Genomic DNA, 15,268 nt, shown 5'->3' on the forward strand with positions numbered 1-15,268 from the left:
GGTTTAATCCAAAAGATGTCCCACAGAGTTGGACAACAGGAATGTTGATGGTTAGTGGATGGTTAATCATGTCAAAGTCTACAGAGGGCAAGAAGGGATAAGTGACTATGTTTGCAGTCTTAGGGGAGGTTTTTCCAGGACAGAACAAGGGCACTATTAATGCACAAAGCAGAGCATACAATTGAAGAGATTTAAACAAGGAACTTTGAGAGCAATAAATGCAGAGCTTGAAGTGAAAATATATTTCAGAACTGTATAGTGCAAAAGAAGGCTGCAGATGGGTAGTAGTTGGAAATAATGCAGATAGTGAGGATGAGGACTTGACTGATGACAGCAGCTTTGAAAGGGAAAGATGGTACTTGAGCAAAAGAAGGCAGTAAAAATATTGGTGAATGTGGGGGCCAATGAAGATCAGAAACTTTGTGGGGAAGGGATTGCAGAAATAGGAATTAAGTCTCGTGGAAGAGATGAGCTTTGGAACCACCAAGGGAGATAGAAGAGAAACTACAGAGTGTTAGGGGACCAGCATAGGGTGAATATGGTGGGGTTGGATGGGACACTAAAGTGAGGTTGGGAGGAGGAAAGACAATATATAACATATAACAGTTTGCTGTAAAATGGAAAAAGTGTTTAATTTTCCAAGAGAAAGCACTCTTTTATCAACACGGTGAGACAATTCTATTTCTTTGTATTCTGATGCTAGATCATTGACCTAAAATAGTTACTCTACCTTCCTCTTGCTGCTTGATCTCCTGAGTTTCCAGTTCATCGGTTTTGTCCTCATCTTGCTCAGATATCTCTGGCTCTTTTTGGTCACATCACATAAAGGCATGTAGAAAAACACAGCAGAAATGTTAGGAGTTATTAGGTATCAAACTCTGCAGAATTAACAGCAAAAAGAACAACAAACAGACGGCTTAATAGTACTGAAATTGATATGCAAAGCAAAGTAGAAAGATCCAGCTCTGACAAAGAGTCATCCTGACTCGAAACATTGGCTCTATTCACTCTCCACAGATGCTGTCAGACCTGCTGAGATTTTTTCAGCATTTTCTGTTTTTGTTTCAGATTCCAGCATCCGCAGTAGATTGCCTTTATAGAAATATCCAGCAACTGGTATACAGTTCAGTCTAAGGAGACTGAACAATTTGCCAATAATAATTCCTAACAACACACACAAACAGAAGTTCCCCTGTTTTATATAATTCTGACATATTTCTTTCATTCTCCTCTACCTGAAGTGGCTTCATTCTACATAAGACCACAACAAAATCATTTCTACTGTAAGCTGGCCTAGATTTTAGATTTTATTTCAGTGGGATTTAGTTTGCCTGCTTAACTTAATCATTTTAAAGACTTTTACAACAAACGTATTCTGCAATCGACTAACAAGGCCAAGTCATCATTTCATATGAATACATTATCTAAAAAGAAGCCATTTTGTGATTTGAACACCTGCTGCCAAACTATGCAACATTTCCATACACGAGCTGCTGGGAATGTAAAGTAGCAATTGACCAGCAATGGATGGTTATTATTAGTATCCCTATTACTCTGTAATTGAAGAATAATCATGGAATCTCTCCAGCGCAGAAATAGGCCACTTGGCCCATCGAATCCACAATGACTCTCTGAAAGAGTATCTCGCCCAGGTCCACCCACCCACCCTATCCCTTTGATCCTGTGCATTTACCGTGGCTAATTCACCTAACCTGCACATCTTTGGACACAAAAGGGCAATTTACCATGGCTAATCCACCTGACCTGCACATCTTTCAGACTGTGGGAGGAAACCAGAGAACCCGGAGGAAACCCATGCAGACACAAAGGAATATGCAAATTCCACATAGACACACGCAAAGTTTGAATCGAACCCGGATCCCTGGCGCTGTAAGGCAGCAGCGCTAACCACTGTGCCACTGTGATGCCCCTAATTAATAAGTAATTAATCAGGCATTTAAAAGAGTTAGATTCTATTTCTTTCTCTTTATCCACTAACATCCTTCCTGTATTTTATACATACTGTGAGAATATCTATGGGGATGCAACTGCATTATTCTGCCAAGGTCCCTGTCAAAACGAACTATCCAAGATAAGTCTCATGCTGAACCTAATGAATAAGATTCTTGATTCCCCTCTTTTGTTTTCTGTTATTCAGTTCCTCTGGCTTGTCCCAACACAACCCCATCCCCCACATGGCCACTGATCCTTGTTGTTCAGTTTTGCTCCAACTGAGCACTAATCTTTATCCACCTATTAAGGCATTTTGCCACTATTAACACTCTTCAGTCCCTAATAGCACCATTAACAGTCCCTTTGTCTTATGTCAATGCCATCTTTGTCAATCTCTTCAACCACTCACTGACTTTCCATTCTGTCCCATTCCCCCCACCAAGTATATAATTCATCCCATTTCTATCCCTTTTCAGTGCTGTAGAAGGGTCATGTGGACTCAAAATGTTAACTGTGTTTCTCTCTCCGCATATGCTGCCAGACCTGCTGTATTTATCTAGCATTTTCTGTTTTATTTCTAATGACTAAAGAGTTTTTCCAGTTTGGTTTACGGGATATATCTGAAATAATCCATTTCCTTATGCCAAAGGCAGTGTGTCCAAATGGTTAGAGCCAATGAAAGAAAACCTTGCAGCATTATTGACCAATTAGCTATTAACAAAAGCTGAGGGCTAAACTGGGGCAATCCCAGAATTGGGGATAAAATGGAGTTGCGGGATCCCTTGCGCTTTGTGTTCACCAAGTAAAGGGTATATTGCATTTTCCTGGAGGTAGAGGTACAATTCGATGGGAAAATTGATGGAGAAGTGCTGGCTCGGACCAGATGCAAAATTCCTTTTAGTATGGAACCAGGAGAGGGCAATTTAAAGACAGAAGCAGAATTCCTGTTGGTGAGAAGGGTTGAGGTTGTTTTCCATTTCTTCCGGACTAGCCATCCATTTGAAGTCGTGAAGTATGTAGGGTATTATTGATAAGTATCTGTTTTTTACTTTTGCCTTTTTAGTTAATTGATAAGTGTATTGTTGTTTTATTTTAGTCAATAAATTTTGGCAGTATTTGCTATTTCAATGTTTGAGTTTTTGCCTGATGGTTATATCTCTGCCAGAGTAAAAGAGTTTAAAGGGTTAATTTGGGATCTGTGCAACTAAATTATATTGAGTCCAAATTTATCAAAGCACTCCCTATTTTAAATATACACCAATAATGCAATAAGAAGAATTAAATCTTAGAGGTAGAAGTATTTTTGATTCATAGCACTTACCAATGTAGTTCTTAATTCTAACCTTTTAAATGTTTCCAATTCTTGAATTAAGCATTTGGTTCCATATGCTGTGCACAAATCTGTTCAATTTTGCCAGAATGTTTTTGAATTGTGAAAACTACTTTCAGAGCGAAAAAAATTACTAAATTCCATCATGAAACTGGTAAACACTTACCAATTTCCTCCTCTTCTACACTCTCAATAATCTATTTGTGAAAATAATGAGAAGAATTTTGAATAATAAGCATAGTTTTAAAGTAAAATAATTGCAAAAGAAAGATACTTATACTGGGCAACAACATTATACATTCCACAAATGTAGGTATTGAGAAAGAAGGAGTCACCATAGGAGACATTAAGGCAGTTCTCCCCTTCCTGGTAAACCATGGGGCAGGACTTTTACTCATCCCATCTCAATCCACTTTCCAGAGATGGGGATCATTATGTTTGCATGCTGTATTTCCAGTAGGGTTCATGTTGTCAAGAGAGAACCCATCAGTGTTGAAGGCAGCACTACAATGAGGATGTTGCTATGGCAGAAGAGCAAGGGCAGTCATTAATGATCCAACAAGATGTCCCACCAAAGAATTGAAAACAGGGCCTTCAACGGGTACATGTTGGGGGCAGAAAAGAAAGACAATTGATCATTATAAGGCCCGTTCCATCCATGGGGCACTTCAGAGTCATTACTGCCCTTTCCATGGGTGTACCGCCAGCTTTTCACCATGGGGTCTTCATGAAGTGCTGTTACCAAAAACTGATGGGATGGAAACGCACTGGGACCCGGGCTCCACCCTGTCTCCACAACCATTCGTGTGCAGCAGATTGAGAAGCAGCAGGTAGCTGCAGTCATGGCAGGGTGAGATGGTGGCTGGCCTCACTGACCATATCTTCTGCCCAATTTTGGTGGAAGAGAATTCCCTTCATTTTGTTTTGATTTCAATGCAATGAAAATGGAGCACCATGTAAGAGCATTTTTACAGCTCTGGAGGAACATGTGAATTTCACAAACATTGGTCATACTGGTGTAGCCAACCTTTCCCTCCCCCACTATATAGATAATGCACACCAGGTTGCTATGTATTTGTTGTATGTAGATGTTTGGTCAGTGTTGGGTGGACATTTAATGGCACTACTCTTCACTTTATTAAAAGCATTTTTCTACAAAATTTGCATTGTTCACATCATCAGGTAAATGTGTATGAAGTCAGTATCATGGCAAACAGACAGTGCTGCTAACTGTATAATCACAGTGCAAATAAACATTACCTTCTTCATTCATTGGCTGTGCATCAGAGAACTGGAATCTATTTCAAGATATTCTACTAAATAGTTTCAGACAAATAATTTTAAAACATACAGATTTCAAGATGTTTTAATTTTGATATTCCTATTCTCAATAAAAAGAACAGTGGTTGTGGCCACTGATTACTATTTCCTAATTTCTTTCTGAACTCTTCTGTGATGTGTAGTCCCAGCATTGATCACCACTCCCATTGGGTCCTGATGGGACAACATATAACTATCCAATTGGCTAGCAGCTCTCTAAGGCAGGACTTCCTCCTGAGAAAGGGGCGGGGGGCGGGGGAAGTCTCATCTTGAAGCAATTAACATTACTAACAGCACTAAATTGTCGTGGGATAGCAGATCCAATAGTGGGCAGGCTCTGCATTATCCTTTAGCTGCAGGAGGGTGGTGGTGGAGGTTCAGGGACTGCAGTGCCCCATAAAACCCAGCCCAATGTCCTTAATAGTAGATTTAAACATCCTGCCTACAACTGACGTTAAGTTTTCTCTCTTCCTCCTTTCTTAAGTAGCCAGGTGATGTTTGCTATCTTCCAATTCTTAGAACTGTTCTCGAATCTAAAGAATTCTGGAATACCAAAACAAATGCCTCCACTATGGGCGCAATTTTCCAGCCTTTTCCGCCTGCAGATCTTCCAGTCCTGTCATAGGCGACCACTTCCCATGTGACAGGTTCCCCAGTGGCAGGACAGCTAAGCCACGCAAAACACCATAGGCATCAGTGGGACCAGAATTCCCCCCTGCTGGCCAATGGTGAGCCACCTCCACTGCTGGAAAGCACGTCACAGGAGTCCAGGAAAATCCTGCGATATCTCTGCGGCTAACTTTTTTATAACCATGGGGTGAAGGTTGACAGATCCCCAGGATTTGTTTCCACTTAGTCACATTAATTTCCCAACAACAATTTCTTTACTAATGCTTTCAGTTCCTTCTTCATTTCTTTGGGGCAGCTTTGGCAGTGAAGGAGATACGGGTGCTCCAGTCGAAATCAGAGGACAGAGTGAAGCTAAGATTGTCAGTAAGTGAGAAAGAACTATCATGGAACAGTTTTCTGAGCAAAAGTTTCAAACTTAAAACTTTATAATCAACATTACCTCTTCCGCTTCTCCAAATAAATTTCTTGAACCGACAGTAAAATAGTCATCAACTGGGATTTTAATGTGAAGATTAATTTCTTCTTCATTATATGTGATGTGTGTGTTTTCAGCAATACTGTTTAACACTAGAAGAGAAGATCTCTCGTCATTGCACTGTTATTAATATTATTTGGAAAACAGCAACAAACAGCAACGGTTTTACAAAAAGTCAATAGAATAATGTTAACAAGAAAAATCAATTAGCGCGTCCCTCTTGAATTATTATGACTTGTCTGAATACAATAACTAAGTAAACATCAAAGTGAGTAAGGTTCTCTTTCAAGAAATAAATTAAATTGATAAATAAGCTGTTAATACTAATTCATAGCACCCGATGTTCCATTAGATACATTCTTGGATCTTGTGCAGTCACAGTGGCCTATTGGAATGGCCTGTAACTTTTGGGCCTGGGCCCCCGAACCTACAACCCTCAACTGATGGCCTCAGGAACGTGCTGCACTATATATACAGTTCTCATTTGCCCTGAGTCGGAAGGTGGGGTAGGAAATGATGGGCCTGATTATGAGGTAATAAACTGGGAGCGGAATGGCACTCCTGCTCTGATTGCCACCCCACAGAGGTTCAGGCCTTTTGTCACTAGACTAGAATTCCAGAAGCCTGGGCTAATACTCTGGGACATTTGTTCAAACCCCACCATGACAGCTGGTAGAATTTAAATTCAATTAATTATTTTTTAAAAAGATTGACTAATGGGAAAAAAACTGGAATGCAAAATTAGTCCCAGGAATGGTGACCATGAACATTGATTAATGTAAAAATCCATCTGGTCCACTAATGGGGCATGATCTTACCGGCTGTTCATGCCACGCTATCGCTGCAGCGAGGTCGGAGAATTTGGCGCCAAGCCAAATCTCCGTTCGCTGCAACAGGATGGGAAAATCCCACGGGCATGATCGGTTGGAAAATTCCAGCCATGTTCTTTAGGGGAGGTAAACTGCCTACATGTAACAGCGGGTCCACAAAGGTTGACTCTTAACTGCCCTCTAAAGCAAGCTGCTTAGTTCAAGGGCAATCAGGGATGGGCAATAAATGCTGTAGCCATGCCAGTGACTTGTATGAATCCGTGAAATAATAAGTCATTTTGATGATATAAAGATTAACTTTCACCTTCTCTCGATACCTTCGTCAGGATAACCAGAACTTGCTGGGAGTCGAGTTTCTTCATGACACAGTCGGCCTGAAAGCTGTGCGCCAGATCCTTGAAGTGAGTGTAAAGGATCCACTGCAACTCATCGGCAGTAATGTGTTCCTTCCAGCTCACTATCAGAGTCGATCTACCGTCTGGAAATGCAACTGCCATTCTGTCTGAACTCCTGCACAGCGGATTTCCTTTGATAGCCTTTTGTCTTTTCTGAAAAAGGAAAGCTCGGAATTGTGATAATTACTGAGTGCGGAGATATATATATATATATATACCAATTCAAACTGTCTGCCGCATCAGTGGCAGGCGAGGGTAAGATCCCAGCTTCTAACTCCAGGGGTAGAGGTTACCATTTCGGATAGAATAGCTGAAGGAAAGTTTGCTCACTCACTGAGGTGTTGGGGGGGGGGGGGGGGAAGGGGGGTGGGGGGGCGAGTATAGGACTTGGCTTCAGCAGGAACCGGCTACAGGGTCGTGATTGCATTCAATCTCAACCTTCACCAACACCAAAGTGAAAATAACGGAACACAGAACAACATAAACAAGAGGAAACTTGACCTCAGCACCCCGACATTCAACCGGTTGAATTTTTAATTAATCATTTTTACCCTATCTATATATATTTTAAAAGCTGCAAATCTGACATGTAAACGAACTGAATATCTACATAGTGAATTGAGACACACGTTTTGATATGTAGGCTATGTCAATGTCCCAATCGTTTTGATGCCTTTTAGCCACATGAATGATGAGTATTTGAAGTGCGGGCTGACTGCTCACCTTCAGTCACCTGTGGCAGCAGCTTGGGGAGCTGAAGCTGTCAACGCTGCTCTTTATTGACAGTACACGTCAGCAGAATGCAATTATTGCGTTGGGGAGAGGCAGTGGAACAAGGTGTGAGTTGTGCAATTGTCAAAAGACTGGCACCCAGCAGCTGAGATACTCTCAGTGAGTGGACTACAGAGTTACCTTGAAACCTCGCAGCATGATAAAATATCAAAGGATATGAGTAAGTCAGGATTGGGGATGGAGGGGTATATGGGTGGGCAGGAGAATGATCTTCCCTCATTGATATGCATGGAGGATTGAGCTTGAGGGGTCAAATGATGAGGTACCAACCACAGAGTTCCAAGCTTTTGGCCTGCTTTTGTAGCCAAAGTGTCAATGTGGCTATTCCAGTTCAGTTTCTGGTCAATGCTAATCCCCGGGATATTGGTAGCTTGGGATTCAGTGATGGCAATGACATTGAATGTCAAGGAGAGACAGTTGGGTTCTCTCTCTTGTTGAAGATGGCACTTGTGTGGTGTGAATGTTAATTGCCACTTGTAAGCCCAAGCCTGGATATTGTTCAGCTCTTGCTGCTTTTGGTCATGGACTCCTTCAGTTTCTGAGAAGTTGCAAATGGAGCTAAATATTGTGCAAACAACTTATTTTTGACCTTATGATGGAAGAAAAATCATTGATGAAGGTGGTTGGGCCTAGGACACTACCCTGAGGAACTCCTGCAGAGATATCCAGGAAATGATTGACCTTAACAACCACACCCATCTGCTTTTGTGTAGGTATACTAATGAGTCATCACCAAGAAGGAGAAAGCAGCATCTAGTGACCTCAAAGTTGTGGATGGAGGAAGTTCAGCAGATGCATAACCACTTATACACAATTGTACGAGTAAAAGTTCTAATTTCTTGCTGGTAGGGAACTAAATTTAGCAGGAGTACTTAATTCCAGTGAGGTGGTCTTTTAACGAGCATGCATGACATGCCAATGCATGCAAAAGTGCTTCTCAACCAACATTGTTCACTGCGAAGATTGAACATAGAACATAGAACAGTACAGCACAGAACAGGCCCTTCGGCCCACGATGTTGTGCCGAGCTTTATCTGAAACCAAGATCAGGCTATCCCACTCCCTATCATCCTGGTGTGCTCCATGTGTCTATCCAATAACCGCTTAAATGTTCCTAAAGTGTCTGACTCCACTATCACTGCAGGCAGTCCATTCCACACCCCAACCACCTCTCTGCGTAAAGAACCTACCTCTGATATCCTTCCTATATCTGCCACCATGAACCCTATAGTTATGCCCCCTTGTAATAGCTCCATCCACCCGAGGAAATAGTCTTTGAACGTTCACTCGATCTATCCCCTTCATCATTTTATAAACCTCTATTAAGTCTCCCCTCAGCCTCCTCCGCTCCAGAGAGAACAGCCCTAGCTCCCTCAACCTTTCCTCATAAGACCTACCCTCCAAACCAGGCAGCATCCTGGTAAATCTCCTCTGCACTCTTTCCAGCGCTTCCACATCCTTCTTATAGTGAGGTGACCAGAACTGCACACAATATTCCAAATGTGGTCTCACCAAGGTCCTGTAAAGTTGCAGCATAACCCCACGGCTCTTAAACTCCAACCCCCTGTTAATAAAAGCTAACACACTATAGGCCTTCTTCACAGCTCTATCCACTTGAGTGGCAACCTTTAGAGATCTGTGGATATGGACCCCAAGATCTCTCTGTTCCTCCACAGTCTTCAGAACCCTACCTTTGACCCTGTAATCCACATTTAAATTAGTCCTACCAAAATGGATCACCTCACATTTATCAGGGTTAAACTCCATTTGCCATTTTTCAGCCCAGCTTTGCATCCTATCTATGTCTCTTTGCAGCCTACAACAGCCCTCCACCTCATCCACTACTCCACCAATCTTGGTGTCATCAGCAAATTTACTGATCCACCCTTCAGTCCCCTCCTCTAAGTCATTAATAAAAATCACAAAGAGCAGAGGACCAAGCACTGATCCCTGTGGCACTCCGCTAGCAACCTGCCTCCAATCCGAAAATTTTCCATCCACCACCACCCTCTGTCTTCGATCAGACAGCCAGTTACCTATCCAATCGGCCAACTTTCCCTCTATCCCACACCTCCTCACTTTCATCATAAGCCGACCATGGGGGACCTTATCAAACGCGATTGATTGATCCGCCTTTAACCACCTTTAATGACTCAAGAACAAAATTCCAAGAGTTCATCCCAAGTTGGGAACCTGATTTTTGACCTCATGCGAAATTCCATTCTCCTGTCCTCCATACTTCCCACCATGGTGGTACCACCAGATACCGCACACGGCAATTAGTCTCAGAAGAATCAAAGCCTAAAAGTTGTAGTGTTTAAATATTATTTCCTTGGTGGCTATCTCGGTGATAGCAAGCTTCTGCAGGATGCTGTAGGACAGTTAAGTTGCACTTCTTTCATTAGCTCAAAAGAAAACAGGTGGTACAGTGGCCCAGTGGTTAGTACTGCGGCCTCACAGCGCCAGGGACACGGGTTCAATTCCCAGCTTGGGTCACTGTCCACACGTTATCCTCGTGTCTGCGTGGGTTTCCTCCGGGTGCTCCGGTTTCCTCCCACAGCCCGAAAGATGTGCTGGTTAGGCACATTGGCCGTGCTAGATTCTCCCTCAATGTACCCGAACAGGCGCTGGAGTGTGGCGACTAGGGGATTTTCACAGTAACTTCATTGCAGTGTTAATGTAAGCCTACTTGTGACACTAATAAATAAACTTTAAAAAAAGAGTAGGTTGATAAGAATGGGTCCTTCTTCAGGACTGCGAAGTAAATTAGCTATTTGGAGAATGAAGACTGGAAAACAATACAGGATTGTTACATCAGAAATGTACAGGAGGCAAAGGCAAAATATCGAAAGTTTACACATTTTGAATTTCTAAAGGGTACTTTCAAAAATGTGCCTGGGGTTGAATTTTAGAAATTTCAGCGAAAAAGAGCCCCATTTGTAATCACTTACGCCCATGTTTAAAAATAACTGCCTTGACCAAAGTTTCGTTTTTGTCAAGAAACGAAAATGAAACCGAGATGAAAACATCAGGGGACGGAAGAGGCGTTTTATTCGCCTGCGGACCATGGCGGCAGAAGCTGATTATCCGTACCCTCTCCTGATAGAAGGGGACTGGAGTGCAGACATCGCCAAACTTCTGAAAACTAAATTTCAGCTTTACTTCCAGAGCAAGAGGAGATCTAACGGCGGAGACTGCGTGGTGGAATATGAGGATCTCCTGCAAACGCAAGCAGTGGTGCGCTTCGCCAGTCAGCAAAGTGCGTGAGTTTGTTAAACCATTCACACTTCCAAGCACAACTCTTCAAAAACCCATTGTTACCCGGTCAAAACCACCGTCTTATGTTAGAAACTCGTTTGGTGAGCAGAGGTAATTGTCCATTGGGCTGCCCCTCATTTCAGAAAAGCCAGGATGTGGGCACTGGGCAAGGTGTGTCAGAGTTTAAAACAAAAACACACCAAGTGCAGGAACTAATAAACAGCTCAGCTCTGTGGAGAGAGAAACAGACCCTCCCATTGATCCAGAAAGTTAACTCTGATTCTCTTTCCACAAACACTGCCCTGTCTCCATTGTTTCCAGCATTTTCTGTTTTTATTTCAGATCCCCAACAACTTGTTGCTTTTGGAGAATCAGGCTGGTGGTGGGTTTTCCCCTTGAATTAAGGCAGACACGCAAGCCAGGTGGGTGGCTGGCAGATGTCTTGTCTATAGTGCCACTGGGAGGCTGTGGCCACTGCCAGAAGGACTGGCACCTGAGTTCCAATATTGCAGAGCCACCCAGGGCCGCAGGTCTGTCATACAGGGGTCGTCAGCAAGGGCAGCCGACCCTCTCCTTCCCGATGATCGTTCCCTCATCAGGCACTGAGTGCTTTTATCATGGGACCCATCCCTGGGAGGTGACAAGCTTCACAGTGCACAACACATGACGATAGGCCCAACTTCCACTGGGCTAATACCACGGTGACGGAACTTGGTCATTAGTTGGCCACTTAAGTTCCTTAATTGGCGATAGAATGGGAAGGTCATCCAAGGGCTTTCCTGCCCAGAACTTAATTCTGGTGGAGGTGGGAATTAGGAAGGGCTGTGGTATGCCACCATCCCGCCTTTACATTCCCTTCCTGTCTCCAAACTCATCGTAAGCAAGAGTAGAAGATTCTGCCCTGAGAGCCTTAAGAAGTAGTCGGGATTTCCATACCTTGCTTAAAAGCATTCATCCTAACACTCATTTCCACGGTGACTCCAAAAATTTATTCTAGTTCTCTGTTCTCTGGGGCCAATAGACAGCTGCTGCACCAGGAAGTAAAAGGAAAATATTTAACATTTTACAAAGTTTTAACACTAAGTATGTAAAGCTCTTCTATTCACGCAACTTGCTGCAGAACAAAGCATCTCATTTCAAGAGTAAGCCATCGGCTTCTTATAGAACATAGAACATAGAAAGAACATAGAACATAGAACATAGAAAGCCACAGCACAAACAGGCCCTTCGGCCCACAGGTTGCGCCGATCACATCCCCACCTCTAGGCCTATTTATAGCCCTCAATCCCATTAAATCCCATGTACTCATCCAGAAGTCTCTTAAAAGACCCCAACGAGTTTGCCTCCACCACCACCGACGTCAGCCGATTCCACTCACCCACCACCCTCTGAGTGAAAAACTTACCCCTGACATCTCCTCTGTACCTACCCCCCAGCACCTTAAACCTGTGTCCTCTCGTAGCAACCATTTCAGCCCTTGGAAATAGCCTCTGAGAGTCTACCCTATCCAGACCTCTCAACATCTTGTAAACCTCTATCAGGTCACCTCTCATCCTTCGTCTCTCCAGGGAGAAGAGACCAAGCTCCCTCAACCTATCCTCATAAGGCATGCCCCCCAATCCAGGCAACATCCTTGTAAATCTCCTCTGCACCCTTTCAATGGCTTCAACATCTTTCCTGTAATGAGGTGACCAGAACTGCGCGCAGTACTCCAAGTGGGGTCTAACCAGGGTCCTATAAAGCTGCAGCATTATCTCCCGACTCCTAAACTCAATCCCTCGATTAATGAAGGCCAGTACGCCGTACGCCTTCTTGACCGCATCCTCCACCTGCGAGGCCGATTTAAGAGTCCTATGGACCCGGACCCCAAGGTCCTTCTGATCCTCTATACTGCTAAGAATGGTACCCTTCATATTATATTGCTGCTTCATCCCATTGGATCTGCCAAAATGGATCACCACACACTTATCCGGGTTGAAGTCCATCTGCCACTTCTCCGCCCAGTCTTGCATTCTATCTATGTCTCGCTGCAACTTCTGACATCCCTCCAAACTATCCACAACACCACCTACCTTGGTGTCGTCAGCAAACTTACCAACCCATCCCTCCACTTCCTCATCCAGGTCATTTATGAAAATGACAAACAGCAAGGGTCCCAGAACAGATCCCTGGGGCACTCCACTGGTCACTGACCGCCATGCAGAGAAAGACCCCTCCACAGCCACTCTCTGCCTTCTGCAGGCAAGCCAGTTCTGGATCCACAAGGCAACAGCCCCTTGGATCCCATGCCCTCTCACTTTCTCAAGAAGTCTTGCATGGGGGACCTTATCGAACGCCTTGCTGAAGTCCATATAGACCACATCCACCGCTCTTCCTTCGTCAATGTGTTTGGTCACATTTTCAAAGAACACAACCAGGCTCGTAAGGCACGACCTGCCCTTGACAAAGCCGTGCTGACTACTTTTGATCATACTAAACTTCTCTAGATGATCATAAATCCTGTCTCTCAGGATCCTCTCCATCAACTTACCAACCACTGAGGTTAGACTCACCGGTCGGTAATTTCCCGGGCTGTCCCTGTTCCCTTTCTTGAATATAGGGACCACATCTGCAATCCTCCAATCCTCCGGAACCTCTCCCGTCTCCATCGACGATGCAAAGATCATCGCCAAAGGCTCCGCAATCTCCTCCCTCGCCTCCCACAGTAACCTGGGGTACATCCCATCCGGTCCCGGCGACTTACCAACCTTGATGCCATTCAATAGTTCCAACACATCCTCTTTCTTTATGTCCACATGCTCGATCCTTTCTGTCCACCGCAAACCAGCAGTACAACCACCCAGATCCCTTTCCACCGTGAATACCGAGGTAAAGTATTCATTAAGCAGCTCCGCCATTTCTAACGGTTCCGCACAAACTTTTCCCCCTTCACCTTTTAAGGGTCCTATGCCTTCACATCTCATCCTTTTACTCTTGACATATTTGTAGAAAGCCTTGGGGTTCTCCTTAATCTTACCCGCCAAGGCCTTCTCATGACCCCTTCTCGCTCTCCTAATTTCCTTCTTAAGCTCCTTCCTACATCCCGTATACTCCTCTAAATCCTTAACACCTCCTAGCTCTCTGAACCTTCTGTACGCCTCTCTTTTCTTATTCACCAGGTTCATCACAACCTTCGTGCACCACGGTTCCCGTACCCTACCAACACCCCCCTGTCTCATCGGAACGTTGTCATGCAGAGCTCCAGACAAACATTCCTTGAAAATCCTCCACTTTCCTTCGGTACTTTTCCCCAAGAATGCCTCCTTCCAATTTACCTGTCTAATTTCCTCCCTGATGACACTGTATTTCCCTTTACTCCAGAGAAACACTTTCCTAGCCTGCCTGATCCTATCTCTTTCCAATGCTATAGTGAAGGAGATAGAATTATGATCGCTATCCCCAAGATGCTCACCCACCGAGAGATCCTCCACCTGTCCAGGTTCATTAGCCAGCACCAGATCAAGTACAGTTGAACTGAAGTTCTTGAACTGATATCTGGAATTAAGAATCTACTGATAGTCATGAAACCATTGTCAATAGTTGGAAAAACCCAGCTGGTTCACTAATGTCCTTTCAGGAAGGAAATCTGCTGACCTTACCTGGTCTGGCTTACATGTGACTCCAGAGTCACAGCAAAGTGTTTGACTCTCAACTGCCCTCCAAGGGCAACTAGGGATGGACAATAAAAGTTAAAGTTTTTAAAGTTCATTTATTCGTCACAAGTAAGGCTTACATTAACACTGCAATGAAATTACTGTGAAATTCCCCTAGTCGAAATTCCCGGTGCCTGTTCGGGTCAATGCACCCAACCAGCACATCTTTCATACTGTGGGAGGAAACCGGAGCACCCGGAGGAAACCCATACAGAACATATAGAACATAGAACAGTACAGCACAGAACAGGCCCTTCGGCCCACGATGTTGTGCCGCGCTTTATCTGAAACCAAGATCAAGCTATCCCACTCCCTATCATCCTGGTGTGCTCCATGTGCCTATCCAATAACCGCTTAAATGTTCCTAAAGTGTCTGACTCCACTATCACTGCAGGCAGTCCATTCCACACCCCAACCACTCTCTGCGTAAAGAACCTACCTCTGATATCCTTCCTGTATCTCCCACCACAAACCCTATAGTTATGCCCCCTTGTAATAGCTCCATCCACCCGAGGAAATAGTCTTTGAACGTTCACTCTATCTATCCCCTTCATTTTATAAACCTCTATTAAGTCTCCCCTCAGCCTCCTCCG

General features: G+C 43.9%; 2 protein-coding genes across 3 annotated transcripts in view; one reads left to right on the forward strand and one right to left on the reverse strand.

Annotated features, from left to right (window-relative positions):
* parp9 (poly(ADP-ribose) polymerase family member 9) overlaps window positions 1–7,035 on the reverse strand; it is a 39,739-nt gene extending 32,704 nt beyond the window's left edge. Inside the window, exons 1-4 of the mRNA XM_078229309.1 lie at window positions 6,856–7,035; window positions 5,673–5,828; window positions 3,450–3,480; window positions 731–805 (exon numbers count right to left, since the gene is read on the reverse strand). Coding sequence (XP_078085435.1) covers window positions 731–805; window positions 3,450–3,480; window positions 5,673–5,828; window positions 6,856–7,035 — 442 coding nt within the window. The remainder of the gene's footprint in view (window positions 1–730; window positions 806–3,449; window positions 3,481–5,672; window positions 5,829–6,855) is intronic.
* A 3,730-nt stretch (window positions 7,036–10,765) lies between these two features.
* The window catches only part of LOC144503592 (protein mono-ADP-ribosyltransferase PARP14-like), a 45,768-nt gene continuing 41,265 nt past the window's right edge, over window positions 10,766–15,268 (forward strand). Inside the window, exon 1 of one of the 2 annotated variants that reach the window (XM_078228181.1) lies at window positions 10,766–10,984. In XM_078228181.1, the coding sequence (XP_078084307.1) occupies window positions 10,792–10,984 (193 nt within the window). In that variant the 5' untranslated portion in view covers window positions 10,766–10,791. Of the gene's footprint in view, window positions 10,989–15,268 lie in introns of both variants that reach the window. The other variant, XM_078228182.1, reaches the window with a different exon arrangement.

The sequence above is a fragment of the Mustelus asterias genome, chromosome 14 (genome assembly GCF_964213995.1).
Source record: "Mustelus asterias chromosome 14, sMusAst1.hap1.1, whole genome shotgun sequence".
In the NCBI taxonomy this organism is placed as follows: domain Eukaryota; kingdom Metazoa; phylum Chordata; class Chondrichthyes; order Carcharhiniformes; family Triakidae; genus Mustelus; species Mustelus asterias.